Below are 16,593 nucleotides of genomic sequence, written 5' to 3' on the forward strand. Positions count from 1 at the left end.
ATGTAGTGCGGGGTGGGGTTAGGGGGTCGCCGTGGCCAGGAGGATTTGGGCTCCCTCCTGGCCCAATATTGTCGGGGAGTCGGCGGTCCTTCGGGGTGGGGGTGCGAGTGGTCCTGCCGAGGGGGGAGAAGAATCGGACGTCGAGGGGGGGCATCAGGCTTTCAGGATGGGGACAGGACTTCAAGGGGGGACAGGCAGATCTTCAAGGGGGACAGGCAGACCTTCAAGGGGGGACAGGACTTCAAGGGGGACAGGCACGGAGAGGCGGGGCAGTGCACCGAAAGTCAGGGCGGGTGAACGGTGAGTCGGGGCAACCAGAGGAGAGTCGGGGCAGTGCACCGAAAGTCAGGGTGAGTCGGGGCAACCAGATGAGAGTCGGGGAGGGCGAAAGGAGAGTCGGGGTGGCCAGAGGAGAGTCGGGGAGAGCGAAAGGAGAGTCGGGGTGGCCAGAGGAGAGTCGGGCAGCATGCGCGTTATATGCCTGAGCGCGGTATAGAAAAGTTTTTGTACATATCATCGTGATTTCTGCGCGCTATACCCCTGTGCGCGTTTTACAATGGTGCGTGTTATATCCGCGAAAATACGGTACACTTGTTGTTTCTAGGAAAAAGCAGAAGTGTCTCAGAGTTCACGGCTGCTCTCAGAGTTGACAATTTCTAGTCAGAGAGCCTATTTGCTTTTTCAGCAACAATTTTAGGTCTTAGCTGTACTGGCCTTGCTTTGGCCTGCTATTGCTGTGACTGGGAAATTCTCGGGGGTCTTCACCTGAGCTTACAGGACTTTCCCCTCCCCCCTCTCAGTTTGAAAATATATATGTAGATAGAGGGTATATATCCAACGATACTGAAAAAGTAGTCTACCTTTGGCCACTTCTTAATTACCCTCCCCTTTATTATTAATCTTCAGACCCTCAGAAATGCCACCAGACACCCAAATACATTTCATAGTGTCTGGCTTTATGCATTTGGTCTTCACTGGGTCTCTTGAAACAATTCTTCTTAAGTAAAGAATGTAGTGAACCTTTCACCATTTTATAATTGTTTGGTGCTGCTACAACATTAATACTTAACTTAGGTGGTCAGTGTTAAGGGATAAGTGCGCCATCATGTTTCACCCTAGGAGGGGTTTCTTCAGGGCTACAATCCCTTAGTTGAAATTCATTATCCGCAACGTGACCACCGGATTTCAACTAAGGGATTGTAGCCCTGAAGAAACCCCTCCTAGGGTGAAACATGTTGGCGCACTTATCCCTTAACACTGACCACCTAAGTTAAGTATTAATGTTGTAGCGGCACCAAACAATTATAAAATGGTGAAAGGTTCACTACATTCTTAATTTAAGAAGAATTGTTTCAAGAGACCTGGTGAAGACCAAATGCATAAAGCCAGACACTATGAAATGTATTTGGGTGTCTGGTGGCATTTCTGAGGGTCTGAAGATTAATAATATAGGGGAGGGTAATTAAGAAGTGGCCAAAGGTAGACCACTTTTTCAGTATTATTGAAGGATTTTTGAGGCTCGTGTCAGTCCATTTTCATGCTTTTTAAATGTAATCACTACTTTATTTTCTTGTACAATTTTCAATTAAATAAAGCTTCAAGAAAATCTTAATAAAATTATCTAATTAGTTTTACTTAAAAAAAAATAAGATAAAGTGTATCTCATATTGCTTAGACTATACTGTATAGCATGGCACTTCTACTGTTGGATGGAGGTTTTCTGTAGGAAACAGATTATTTTGTATAAAATGTGCTAAATTGGAGTTTTCTACTTCTTTGAAGAACATATTTGATACAAATAATGGCATTGTAAGCTTTCCCACTCACCCTAACCAAAGTTCTTCAATACTGTCTTAGAAAGACAATCTTAAAGGGTGAAAAACGCAAATCCTGTTTCCTTGAAATACTATGGTGCTCATTTTCAAAGCACATGAGCACCTCAAATGCCTTTAAAAATGTCATTTTGCTAAAAGTGTCCAACTTCCAATTTTAGACAGTCAGAATTTTGACATTTCGTATAGCAGTTTGTCTCAGCGGTATTGGCTTTCCCTCTGATGTCACTTCCTGGCCTCATGACCAGGAAGTGATTTCAGAGGGGAGCTAGGCAGGCCGCAGAAGCTGCTTGTGCTGGCGAAGATTCAAGAGGTACGGGGGATGAGAAGTGAGAGCACATGTAGGGTGGAGAGGTGCCAGCGCCCCCACCACAACAGCACCTGGGGCAGTCCACCCCCTGCCCCCCCTTTACTACGCCACTGCATTTAGGTACAGTAGATATTTTTCAGGTCCTGGAGAGATAACATTTATTTTTAAAAAGTTACAGTGGGATGTGAACCTATGTCCTTTGTAGATACAAAACACATACACACTTTGAAATGTCCATACATAAATTCTAGAATTTGATTGGAGAATTAGAATAATGTAACACTAACCCCCCTCCTTTACATAACTGTGCTGGCATTTTTAGTGCTGACCGCTTATGAGCGTTGGAGTTCTTATCGCTGGGGAGGGGGTAAATGAGGAGACAGATATAGTCGGCATCTCAGAGACCTGGTAGAAGGATAACCAATTAGATACCGTGATATCAGGTCACAAATTCTATTGCAATGATAGGATGGATCAAATTGAAGTAGTGCTATATGTTGAAGAGGGAATTGAGTCTAACAAAATAAAAATTCTGCAGGAAATAAGTAGCAACATGGATTCTCTATGGATAGAAATTGCCTGGCCTGAATGAATAGATGATGAAATGTTAGCAGAAGTTAGAAAAGCTAACACTTGTAAAAAAATTCTGTAATAATGGTTGATTTAAATACTTGAAAAGCTACATTTATAAAGTGCACAACTCATAAGAATATGTTTTTGTTTTCAGGGAGAATAATGAGTAAACCAACTTGGGGGCATAAAATAATGTGGAGAAAGACCTCAGTCAAAAATGCTAACTAGAAGGCTGTAGTCTTTTGTCAAAATTTATTCCACAATAATGCATTTATAATTTCAAAAGTTCAAAATAATTCCTTTCAACATAAAAAGCAAAGTGATGGCTGGAAGTGTATTATATAGCCTCCAGTTAAACCATACAGAAGGGCATAATCACAATTTGCTTGTTTACCAAAACAATAAATCCGCAGTCTCACGTAAAAATGGAATTGACTTCAATAACAAGTTTGAAAAAAAAAAGCACTTTTTCTCTCAGAGGCTCTCTGGAATCTTGACAGAGGTCTTTTTCCCCCACATTACTTTATGCCCTCAATTCATTTACTCATTATTCTCCCTCACAACACCAACACATTCTTTTGAGCTGTACATGCACTTGTATTAGATTTTTGTGGTTTATTTCAGCTCCATCTCTTTGATTTTGTTGATTTCAATTACCTCAATACTGAGTGAATAAATGTCACAGCAACACAAGAAATGCCATTGTGTAACTAATTTTTACAAGTTAACATAACGTAATAATATAAGGATTGTCAGGCAGCCTTAAGTAGTGAAAACACTGCTCTCGTTGATGGATTGATCAGTTAGCAATCAAGATAATTGTCAACCATTGGGGAAGATAACCGAATCTCTGACGACCTGGTGGAACTTGGTGTGTTTAACACACGGGTATGAATTAGATGCAGCAGAATGGGAGGACAGGGAGGGCAGAATGGGAGGGGGCAGAGGATACTGTGTATATTCAGTTGTGTGATAGAGGTTGCAAGCTGCACTTGTCCTTTATGCTTGTTTTGGTATAAAATTTTCATTTGACTGTTTTATTATTAAAGACTGGGGAAACAATTAAGGGGGTCCTTTAACAAAGCCATGGTAAAATGTGGTCTTAGGGTAGTGGTCTCCAACCTTTTTCATGTAAAGGGCAGCCTTGTGAATATAAGAAAGCTCTGAGAGCCACCAAAATATTTCAAGCTTACACATAATACTAGTTAAAACTACTATGGCTTCGCCACACTGCTGCAGTATACTGTACATGCATCTAAATATGAGTCCTGACCTTTGACTTGTCCTACAACTGTACGTATGGCTCAGACATAGTAGGTCCTACTTCTTCCCTATACTGACCGATGTCCATGCCTGGCCTATGGCAATCATTTTTTCAAACATTTAGCACACTATCCGAGCAGGCAAGACTGAACATGATACATATTCAGAACCTGAAAGGCATTTCAGCCAGATGTTTGAGAGTCACAATGGAGGATTTTAAGGATCACATAGGCCTCAGGTTGGAGACCACTGCCTTAGGGCGCCCTTATGCAGGATTTTCCTGCATGCTAGTCATTTTTACCACACCCAAAATACTGATTTTCTTTTTTCTTTTTTTTTTTGTATTAATAAGTATTCTCTAATGTTACTATTAGCTCATGGTCATTAAAAATAAATTCCCTCATGAGCACTTACCGCCACCCATTTTGAGGGTGGTAAGGGCTCACGGAGTATCCCCAAACTAACCAGTTAGCGCATGGTAATGTAGCTTCACTGATTAGCACAGGAACACCCACTGTCTACTCCCGTAAAACCCTCAAAAAATTGTAAAACATTTCTTAGCATATGATAGAGCAAATACCGGTACATGTTGCAGTTACCACAGGATGCCTGAGCACATCTCATGGTACACCATTTTAAGCTGCATTAGGCCCACATTAGTGCCTAGTGCAGCTTAGTAAAAGGATCCCTAGGTTGAAATGATCAACAGAAATGGTGGTAGACATATGAGTAATGAATATTCACCAAGAGAAAGGTTTCCCCCCATATTCAAACATGTCTGTAGTTACAAACGTATTAAAACAATTGTAAAACATTTTCTTTTAGAATAATTTATTAGCAAGCTGTAGAAATATAAATATGTAGCTCAGATATATATTTCATTTACAGTATTTCAAAACAAATCCTTTCTTCACATGCCATCACCTACAACATCCTGACAAAGTATCAAAATAAACAAGTCTGCAGATTCCACATTAAAAGAATGAGTGTTAAATATATTCCTATATTTCTATCATAGAACAATGGGATTATCTACTAACTTTGCAAACCAAGTCAATTTAATTTCTTGCATTCATTGTAAGGGGAACCATATTTTTTCTCTCAATATTTTCCCCGGCCCATAGTCTTTGGTTATAACACCTAGGGCTCCTTTTACTAAGCTGCGATAGCATTTTAATGTGTGCTGAACCCATGCTACGCGGCTAGAACTTAATGCTAGCATTAAAGTCTAGTGCGTGCGGCAATTCAGCAGCTATAATAAAAGGAGCCTCTAATGTTCACAAGTTTCAAACCTATGCTAATTTATTTAGCTAGTGTTCCTTATACCTTTTTGCATGACAAATTTGAAATGTAGGCCAATGAACTGTGGTAAAAGTATATTTTTTTGAGAACACATCTGAGTATAGAACTTAAAGATTTCCAAAAATGTAGTTAAATGGTTCAAAAAGTCATTAGTCAAATAAATTTGTCTGCCAAAACATTGCGTTGCCTCCCACAACTACAAAACATGGACTGGATATCAAACTTTCTGCTGTGCCTAAAAGACCTTACTGCCCCACTTCGGAATCTGGGCTCCTTCCAACTATTCCGAAAGCAGCTGAAAACTAGACTATTCACAAAAATGTAATGCTCTCTTCCATCCTACTCACCCTCCAGCCTCACTAAGTTGTTTCTTCCTTATATTAAGCTCTTGTAAACCGTGCCGAGCTCTATAATTATGGAGATGATGCGGTTTATAAACTTAAGGTTTAGATTAGATTAGATTAGACCAGTGCTTTGGTTTACCCATTTTCCTGAAGACAAGAAATCGGTCACTATAAATAAATCCCAATAAATAAAATTAAAAACCTGTGGAAATCCATATCATATTAACAAATGCCAGACAGTGAAAGCACATGTAAACGTGGACGCATCGTATACAAATAAGGCTATACCAGGTCCATGGGAAATATGGCCCAGAATCCTTCATCCAATATTTATGGTGGGCCTAATGCCTGCCTTGGATCATGCAAGTTACAGCCCAAAATCAACCATTTTCATCATTTATTTCACTTTGTCAGCTAATAAAGGGGATTTCATCTTCCCTCAAGCCATGATGAAGGAAAAATGTCCCTGCCCCAGTACCAATAACACCCTGAAAACAGGAAGAAGTTCTCAAACATGGTCAAATCCCCATCACTCAAAAAGTGTCCATCTTCCCACATAGATATCAACCTCATCCTTTACCTACAACTTTACAACCATGACTTAATATTCCAGCAGAGCTGGATCTTCACAGGTAGGGGAGACATCAGACCCCTCCTGCTTGCACTGCTGCCCCTGGCATGTCACACCATTACATTATAAAGTGAAGTGACCCCAATGGTGTCATTTGCCAGCAGCAATGGTGTGGGGTAGGAGAATTTTGATGTCTTTCCTAACCTTGAAGATCCGGTTCCTTTTATGTTTGGGGGGTACTGCCCATTGGGAAAAGTAGATCATGCTCAGGGGATTTTGAAGGGAAATACTTTCTCTTTGCCAGAGGAGAGAAAGTCCTCCATTATAACTAGCCCAAAGTGAAAAAGCCAACTGGGTAATTGTGCTGTAGCTAACATGACATTAAACTTCTTTAAAACTTTTACATTGGTACTAAAATCACACTACTGAAAGCAAATTTTCTTATACCCTCTGTAAATACATGAATATAGCATGGTAAGTCCTATTTAAATGTGTACAGACAGTCCCTGGGTTAAGAACGGGTTCCATTTTTAAAACCGTTCTTAAGTTGAATTTGTATATAACTTGAATCCTAGTATTCTTCCTACCTTCTCCACCTCCATGAGGCCTCTCTTGCATCCCTTTCCATCCATCCCACTGTTTCCTTTCCAGCACCACATCCAACATTACTCCCTCTCATCTCTCTCTTCCCCATGCATCTCTACCTCACTCTTCTCCCACCATCATGTACAATCATTCTCTCTCTCTCCCTATGTCCAAAAATTCTCCTCTTTCTTCATCTCCCTATGTGCTCCATCTCTCTTTTCCTCTCAGGCACCCAATTTTCCTTGCTATTCCCTCCCCCACCTCAGCATCTCTTTTCCTCCCTCCGTCCCTTCTTCCATCCTATGGCTCATGCTCCCCTCCCTCCCTTCATTCTGCATAGAAACGATTACAGCTGAAAGGAGGAGGGAGCCAGCCAGAAGGTAAACACTCATGGGAGGGAGGCACGTACTTGGGACACAGAATGGAGGGAGGGAGAGAGAGAGGGGTGCATTGGGACACAGGAGAGAGGTGCATTGAGACTTGGGAGAGAGGGCGAGGGGCGTGTTGGTAGAATGAGGACCCCGTTCATAAGTACGAGTCTGACATAAGTTGGATGTTTGTAAAATGGTGACTGCCTGTATATAAATATTTTGCTGAGGCACGCAGTAAAACCTTTTTTTCTTATTATGAGCTTTATTGCTTAGAGTCTTTTGTGAGAATACCACCAACTACCTACACTGCAGAATAATGGGGGGTTTTCTAGGCTGGTGGAATAAACCCTAATTTTAAGGCAAGCTACACAAATGAAATTCAGTCAACTTACTAGAAGCAAAATTGAGTGAGGGTATCCAGTGGCAATATACAACCATTGAATTTTACTTCTAGATTACAAACCCTTAAGATATGAGTGAGTGGTTTATTCTAGACTAGTTTCTTAATAGAAATAAAGCACATTTGAAAGGTGTATGCAATCCTGACAAGTTTGTTTTCACTGACGTTTAGTATCCTCGCTGTGGTCAATATCCAAGATGTGACTCATCACAACCAAACAAGGACCTATGCTAAATGGCTATGCTTTCAAAAGGTGGAATAGGGATGCCGAAGAAACGTGGAAGATTATTTGCTGTGCTTAATAAAATTCTGCAGTATGTCAATAGGCAGGGGGAACACAATTGTGGAATTATTTTCAGCAGCGACAGTGGTCAGAGTTTGCAGGTAACGCAACTGCAGTGCTGCTGGAGATTCAGTGATCACCATGGCAGCCTCCTTGAGAGCTCGGGAAGCATTCATCTCTCCCTCCGCGGCTACAACCTGAAATATTCAAAGAGATCAATATCAACTGCAATAGCAGAATTACATATTACATATTGAAAACCATGATAAAGACTAGTTAAAAGACTTAAGCACCTGCTGGTAGTCATTTTATAAAGTAATTCTCATGGTATGCGGCCCCATAGGCACAAAAATGGCCTCTTACAAAATACTGATTGAAGTAAATACATACATTGACATGTATGTAGGTACTTTGCCGGAAGGTGTTTACAGGGGTGGAGAATGCTTGTATGCACATAGATTATTAAATTACTTCTGCTACTTATCACTTATATAGCGCTGAAAGGCGTACATTTTGGACATTTATAGACAGTCCCTGCTTGGAAGAGCTTACAATCTAACTTAGATGGACAGACATGACATACAGAGTTGGGGATGCAGAACCCAAGGTGAGAGGAGTTGAAAGCACTCTCGAAGAGGTGAGCTCTTAACTGGGCCTTGAACACTGCCAGAGACTGAGCCTTCCGTAAGGATTCGGGCAGCTTGTTCTAAGCATATGGCGCAGCAAGGCAGAAGTGACAGAGTCTGGAGTTGGCAGCCACAGAAAAGGGCACAGAAAGGAAGCGGAGCTCATGGGGGGAGCATAGGGGGAGATAAGTGAAGAGAGATAGTGAGGGGCAGCTGAGTGAATGCATTTGTAAGTAAGTAAGAGGAGTTTGAATTGTATTCGGAAAACAGATGGGAAGCCAATGAAGTGCCTTTAGGAGAGGGATAACATGAGTAAAGTGGCTCTCCCGGAATATGAGTCATGCAGCCGAATTCTGGGCGGATTGGAGGGGAGCGAGATGGCCTGAGATTAGTGAGTTGCAGTAGTCTAAGTGCGAGGTGATGAGGGTGTGGATAAGTGATAAAAAAATGCTAGTCTATGCATACACTTAAAAATTACAGGGGTAGACATTTTCACATTCTCCAGAGCCCATGAAAAAGTTCATGACTGCAAATGTAGGCATGTTTTCTGCCACTGACACTAGCATTTCATAAGCCAAGTAGACTCCTACTTGTCTTTATATAAACTTTATATAAAATGAGCACCTAATACATGCTTACACTACTCACCCCCTTAAAATTACCCTCTTAAAATGAGTAGAAATAAGAATGAAGACCCCCAAATCAGTCATGTGTTTGAAAACTATGCACATGGTATCAGACTGAATGGCCCGCGCTGCTCCGGACACTCATAGAGTTCCTATGAGCGTCGGGAGCAGTGCGGGCCATTCAGCGCAGCTCCCCGCACTAGAAACTGTTAGCGCAGTTTCATAGAAGAGGGGGTTAAAGAGCTTTGCCACAATATTACTAGTTACGTGACACTCTAGTCTCTTTATTCAGGTACTTTACACAAGTAGATATATAAGTATATTATTGGAGCTCCACGGCACCCTCTGGTAAATATGGTTAAATAAACATTATTTTCTTATTGGAATCATCACATAAAACATAGAAACTGAAACATTAAAACAAAGGAAATTGGGACCATGCCATTGGCATTAACAGGGCAATTTTCAAAGCTGTCTTTTGATTTTGTGGAAAGTCCATGAGTGAAAGTTAGTCAGAAATTCAGTTTCTCAGGAAGATACTATTCTTTCTTTCTCACCTTAGCCCTCGCCTCTCGAGTAGCTTCTGCTTCAGCAGCCATAGCCCTTTGCATCTGCAAAGGGAGACGCACATCTCGGATTTCCACACGGTTTACTTTGACGCCCCACTCATGAGTGGCACTATCGAGTATGGCCTGGTAGGAAATAAAACTGTGGAATTAGGAGGAGGAATGGACAGCACAAGACTATTGTGCCTGAATTTTAGAACTTTAAAAACAACTTTGAGGTTCTGATAAAAGTACATATCCTTTGAGGAGTGAGTTCTATGTTGTTGTATTCTTTCTGAGTTTATGTATCTGGAACTTTCTTAGGCTCTGTCTCTGCAAAGAGGTTTGCCCTGATAGAGGGCCTTAGGAGACAACGCCATCCCTGGGGGGAAGGGGGAGGGGGTTGGTGTGGAGAAGAGGGTTATACAAAAATTGTGTTTTGAAATATATTATTTTTTCCAGTGGGTGATGTTCTTCTATAATCTTTAATAAAAAAAACAACACATCTCCAACATCAGTGGTGCAGTTAGGATACAGTGGGCCCTAGATGAGCGGACCGAGATAGCCTGTCCCCCACCCCCCCACCCCCAGTGCATGCAGGTGTGTTGTCACCCTCAAGTCCAACAACCTCCACCCCCTAACCCACACTCAGCTACTTAGCTGCCTGTAGGGTCCTCGGCTGCTATAGTATCAAAGACAGCATCCCACCCATGTAAAGTTGCATCAGCACAGCGGGACATGGCATTGGAAAAGTCCAGTTGGCCATAGAGGTAGCTTTTAACCGTGTCTCTGATGCTATAGCTGTGCAGGACATAGCGGGCAGGTAAGTAGCTGAGCACAAACAGTGGAACTTATCTGATCGCAGGCCGCCAGTGTTTTTTTCCCAGAGTTAGCGCTCCAGACTTCTTTCAAACAATCAGTGTGCCGCTCCTTCTCGTGCTCTAGGTTCTTTTTCCCAATCAATCAATAGGCCCAATCAACAGTAGAATTCAGGAAAACCTGACAAGGGATCCTTGTTTCGCTGGTCCTTCGGCTGCTTCAGGGGTCTGAATTAGTCAACACGCTATGCGTCCACATATGCTTAATGGGCACCTGGAAGCTGAGCAAGAGCTCTGGGGGCTTTAAAAGTAGGAAGTTGGCGTTATGCGTTTCACTAAGCTGTATTAAGCAGCTAGTGTGAGTTTTACCATACATTAAATGTTATCACACATATGCACTATTTAACATTCACTAAGACAGACAGAACACGTGGTAAAAATACCACACTAATTACTTAATGCCAGAATGGGCAGGAATCTGGTGGGACCAAGGTACAGCGAGAAATGTCCTGCCCTGACATAGGGTTACCAGACGTCTGGTAAAACCCGGACATGTCCTCTTTTTAGAAGAATGTCCGGGGTTCCGGATGGACTTCCCAAAATCTGGCCCCAACGAACTCCGGCCGCATCTGGAGGGCATCTGAGTATGCATGAATGATGTCACACACATCCACAAATGTTCCAGGCCCTCCAGACATGGCTGGAGCTTAGGGAAGAAGAGAGGAGGTTTGTGGAGGCGGGCTGGGGTGGAACAGGGCAGAGCTGAAGGTGGAACTGGGCGGGGCCGGAGGTGCAACAGGGCAGGACCATGTGTCTGGATTTTTGCAACCTGAAAAATGGTAACCCTACCCTGACAAAGGGTGAACGGCAGCAAAAAGGGCGAACAGAATGCTAGGAATGATAAAGAAGGGGATCACGAACAGATTGGAGAAGGTTATCATGCCGCTGTACCGGGCCATGATGCGCCCTTACCTGGAGTACTGCATTCAGCATTGGTCGCCGTACATGAAGAAGGACACGGTACTACTCGAAAGGGTCCAGAGAAGAGCGACTAAAATGGTTAAGCGGCTGGAGGAGTTGCCGTGCAGTGAGAGATTAGAGAAACTGGACCTCTTCTCCCTTGAAAAGAGGAGACTGAGAGGGGACATGATAGAAACATTCAAGATACTGAAGGGAACAGTAGCGTACCTGGGGGGGGGCGGGGGGGCGGTCCGCCCTGGGTGCACGCCCCAAGGGGGTGCACAGGAGAGAGCTGAGTGTTCTCCCTAGGGCAGGGGTGCCCAATTCGACGGGTAGCTCACCAAGGCAAAGTGAGTCGATCACCCAGGACTCACTTTGCCTTGGCGATCTATCGGGCCGATCAGTCTTCCTCTCCCCGACGTCAATTCTGCCGTCAGAGAGGAAGTTCGGGCCAGCCAATTGACGTTGGGGAGAGGAATGCTGGTCGGCCCGAAGCAGGGAGAGCATGGGGCATCGGCGGCGGCAGCTTTGGGGTCTGTTATCCATTGGTGGCGGTTTGGGTCCTGTTCCCCGATGGCAGCGGCAGTGGCAGTGGCTTGGGGAAGGGCAGAGAGAAAGAAAGAAAGGGAGCAGGCAGGGAGACAGAAGGAAAGAAGAGAAACAGAAAAAAAGAAAGGGGGCATGAAGAGAGAAAGAAAGAAAGAAAGGTCAGGGAGAGAGGAAGAAAAAGTTGGGGGAGGGAATGAGGTGTGGAGGAGAGGAAGCATACAGGCTGAAAGAAAGATTGGATGCACTGTCAGAAGAAGAAAGTGCAACCAGAGACTCATGAAATCACCAGACAAGGTAGGAAAAATTATTTTATTTTAAATTTAGTGATCAAAATGTGTCTGAATTTATATCTGCTGTCTATATTTTACAATATGGTCCCCTTTTACTAAACCGCAATAGTGGTTTTTAGCGCAGGGAGCCTATGAGCGTCCAGAGCAGCGCTGGGCATTCAGCGCAGCTCCCTGCGCTAAAAACTGCTATTGTGGTTTAGTAAAAAGGGAGGGGGTGGGTGTTTGTCTATTTTTGTATGGTTGTTACTGAGGTGACAGTGCATAGAGTCATCTGCTTTGACCTCTTTGAAAAAACTCCGGAATAGGAATGATAATTAACAATTCTATGCGTACAGTGTGCGTTGTGTGTTTTTTAAATTTTATTGTTGGTAGATCATTTTGACTTGGCCACAAAGGTAAGGGGGAGGGAGGGAGGGGAGCTGCTGAAAGACATCTAGTAATCCTTGCAGGCTTGACTGTGCAGGGAATTATTTTTGTAAAATCATGTTTTGTTATGTGACTGGCATTATTTAGACTTTAATTTCTATGAATGAATAGAATGAAATTGCTTGTTTTTATATGCGTGCGCTGAAGGAAAGTGGAGAGAGAGTGGGCTGAGGACGCTGAAGGGAAATGGGGAAGAGAGAGTGGGGAGAAGATGCTGATTTATAAATTGACAATTGTACAGAATATTGTTTCTTTTTATACTTTAATATAAACAATTCAAAGCTTGTGTGGATGGAATCAGGTGGTTTGCGGGGACGGGGACCGAGCTTACAGGGATTAGTCCAATAAAACTGTATTTTTTTATTTCTCATTATTTGTTTTATTTTTATTTGTTAATTTGTAAAGTGGTGATTGTTATCTATCAGTTTTTTCAAATTTACATCTACTGTCTTTATATTTTGCACTGTATTAGAGGACATGTGTTACTGTTTTTGTGGTGTTGCATTGTATCCAGGGTCTGGTTTCTTGGCGGTTCAGTTTAACTTTTGTCTACATATTTCTATTTTTAGTTTGTGATAATTCCATATTGGGCGAGGGTGTATCTCTGTTCTGTGTGTATGAAAAGAACATAGTTTTCAGTTGGCATTGACTACAGGATCAATTGACTGTGCGGGATCTGGCTTGTTTAGTTTTACAATGTATGTGTTGGTGTTCTAGTGCTCACTGCAGTGTTTAAGATGCTGCCTTTTCCTAGGTACACTTTTGTTGTGCGATATGTGGATTGTTACTAAAAGTCATATTTTTCATATAGATGGGGGGGGTGTCAAAAAATGATGGGCCCCGGGTGCCACATACCCTAGGTATGCCACTGGAAGGGAATAGACTTAGTAGATAAGGACAGACTGTTCACCCTTTCCAAGGTATGGAGAACGAGAGGGCACGCACTAAAATTGAAAGGGGATAGATTCCGTACAAACGTATGAAGTTCTTCTTCACCCAGAGGGTGGTAGAAAACTGGAACGCTCTTCATAAGGCTGTTGTAGGGGAAAACACTCTCCAGGGATTCAAGACAAAGTTAGACAAGTTCCTGCTGAACCAGAACGTACGCAGATAGGGCTAGTCTCAGTTAGGGCGCTGGTCTTTGACCTAAGGGCCGCCGCATGAGCGGACTGCTGAGCACGATGGACCACTGGTCTGACCCAGCAGCGACAATTCTTATGTTTTTTATGACAGCTAATGTGCAGGTCAATACCAACTGCTGTAACAGCTGCTGATAATGCAGTTGCAATTGCTGCCACCTCAGGAGGATGCAATAAGTGCAATGTGCTACCCGTAGTCTTGTAGCACAAGCTGCTGTGCCCTCCCCCATCTCCCCCACCCTCCAGATCCCAGCATACATTGCTCTGATCCCCGCACTTATGTACAATCCCCATTGCTGACATCACTATCACCCCAGCATCAAACTTCCCCCTAATATCTAAACCCCATCCTGACAATAAAGCTTAGCTCCTCCTCCTGAGCTTTTTCCCTCCCCCCCACTCCCCACATGTATCATACCAGCTTTGCATTCCCATGCTATAGTTTGGCCTACTATTGGCGGAAAGTGCAAAAAAAACCAACCAAACATCATACTTCATTGAAAGGGTCCCTTAGTGAGGACAAAATCACATTAGTCTGTGAATAAACATGTATGCAACCAATTTGTATATGTTAGTAAATTCTACTGTATGCTAAAAATTGTTAATACAACAAATTTAATCAAACAAACTGGAAAAAAAAAAACCACCGTCCAAAAACTGGAAAATATTTAAAAATCAGTCAAAACATTTTGTCCGAGCACATCTCTAATCCACAAATATGACAGTAAGAAGTCCGATTGAATCAGATATATTACATTTCTTGAATCAGTCACAGCTTACCTGAATGCTATGGGCAATCTCTTCTCGATTAGCCAAGATGCTAGACAAGCAGTATGTGCCTAAAACATTCCTCAGAGTGGTCTGGGCAAGCTGGTGAGTAGCTAAATGAACATTTGATATATTTGCCACTGACTTGATAGCATTCTCAATCTTATAAAAGACGACGCCATCCACGTTCGTAGTTACAGAGTCTTTGGAGAGGATCTAGATAAGAATGAAGAGAGGAAAGATAACTAGCCCAGAAGGGGGGGGGGGGACATCTTTCAAAGAATCCCTTGCATTTTCCATAAGACCCATAATACTTTACAATAAAAGATTGCATTTAAGCACTGAAAACTGGAAAACAGATAAATGATGCTAAAACTGGAAAACTGATCAAAGTTAAAAGGCATTTATGTTTCTCTATGACTCTAAGGCTTTGTAACAGGCTGGCTTGGATTGTCAAGAGGTCTGGCACATATACAGCCAGGACATCTGTTGAACATGAACATAAAGGTTTTATCTGTTACAGTTGACTCACACATAAGGTTAACCAAGTCCATGTAACATAGGATCTAGCCCTAGCCAGAGCTGGAACAAGAATCCCCACTTCAATAAGCAATGGCTTACCTCAGCCATGCCACTCAACTTCAGTCAGCTTCCAAAGGCAGCATTCAGCTTCCCATGGCTCCTGCCTCAGCCCACATCTAGTGAAAAATGGGTTTCTCTCTCTCTCTCTCTCTCTCTGAGACTTCTTCTGGGTCCTCCCTCAACTGATCTCAGGCTAAAGCATAGATTTCCCCTTCCTTCCTGAGGTCCACCCCGTGACTTAACATAATTGCTCCACCTCCTGTAAGGTGGTTCAGCTCTGAGCTGCTGAGCCCACTGTATCCTGGGACCTGTAGTTCATGCCCTCTTGAACTAGTGCCCCCTGCTGCCCATGGTATAACTATCACATTGGTGCCCATAATCCCTCACAGGCTTGTTGAGATTTCTGCTTGATTCTAATGGCTTGACTTCTCAAAGATTTTGTTTCTCTTAGCCTCTAAGAAATTTAAATTTGAAACTGCCATAATAAAATGGATTGTGGGTATGATCTGTGAAATACTTTTGCAAATTGTGTATGTCTGATTCACTAAGGCAGGGATCCTCAAACCCAGTCCTCTTGGTCCACAACCCTGCCTGGTTTTCAGGATTTCCACCATGAAAATGAATGAGATCTATTTGCATTCACTGCTTCCATTGCATGCACATAGATCTCATATATATTCATTGTGGAAATTCTGAAAATCAGACTAGCCTCGAGGATTGGATTTGAAGACCCTGGCATGAAGGATTTAGGTTTAATTTTATAAAGCATTTATCACAACTTTGTGTCAATATATTCATATGAAAATCTGTTTATAAAATATGGCATTTCAAGGGTACATTTTGAATGTGGCATGGGCAAAGGAACAAGCAGCATGGTCCACACACAATCAAAAATAACTGCATTGAGAAATGTAAACATTTGACCTTATCACTGAAGCTAAACACAAAAAAACCCCAAGGTATTATGATTTACAAATTATCTTAAAAATATACCCAAATTGCTATCAATTAACAAAAATGATCATATACAGATTGATAGCACTTTGAGAACATTGGGTATAATTTTGGATTCATCCCTGTGTTTTGGGGCTCAGTAGATAATTTGTTTTAAAAAGTCTTTTTTAAACTGAGACAATTAAAAGCTGTTAGAGCTTTCTTTCATGATCAACATTTCGGGCTCATGGTTCAGAGAGTGATTCTGTTGCCTAGAGCTTGTATAGGTATGTGTTACGCACAAATGGAAGAAATAAAATAAATAAAAATTCTGTCCCAAATCCCAATTAGACTATTGCAGTATTTTGTACTTGAGTCCACGAAGGGGAGCTGAAAAGTTCCCAGCCCAGTCAAACACACACCTATAGTATTGAATTTATGATATTATCTTTTCCCTCTTCCGTCTCTTTAATAGGTAAATGTTAATAGGGAAAGTC

The 16,593-nt window shown here is 42.3% G+C and overlaps 1 protein-coding gene across 2 annotated transcripts in view; it reads right to left on the bottom strand.

Annotated features, from left to right (window-relative positions):
• Positions 1 to 6,990: 6,990 nt before the first annotated feature.
• The window catches only part of STOML3 (stomatin like 3), a 35,292-nt gene continuing 25,689 nt past the window's right edge, over positions 6,991 to 16,593 (bottom strand). For both annotated transcript variants that reach the window (XM_033949353.1, XM_033949352.1), the window contains exons 6-8: positions 14,594 to 14,797; positions 9,644 to 9,778; positions 6,991 to 8,031 (exon numbers count right to left, since the gene is read on the bottom strand). In XM_033949353.1, the coding sequence (XP_033805244.1) occupies positions 7,837 to 8,031; positions 9,644 to 9,778; positions 14,594 to 14,797 (534 nt within the window). In that variant the 3' untranslated portion in view covers positions 6,991 to 7,836. The remainder of the gene's footprint in view (positions 8,032 to 9,643; positions 9,779 to 14,593; positions 14,798 to 16,593) is intronic.

This window comes from Geotrypetes seraphini, chromosome 6 (genome assembly GCF_902459505.1).
Source record: "Geotrypetes seraphini chromosome 6, aGeoSer1.1, whole genome shotgun sequence".
In the NCBI taxonomy this organism is placed as follows: domain Eukaryota; kingdom Metazoa; phylum Chordata; class Amphibia; order Gymnophiona; family Dermophiidae; genus Geotrypetes; species Geotrypetes seraphini.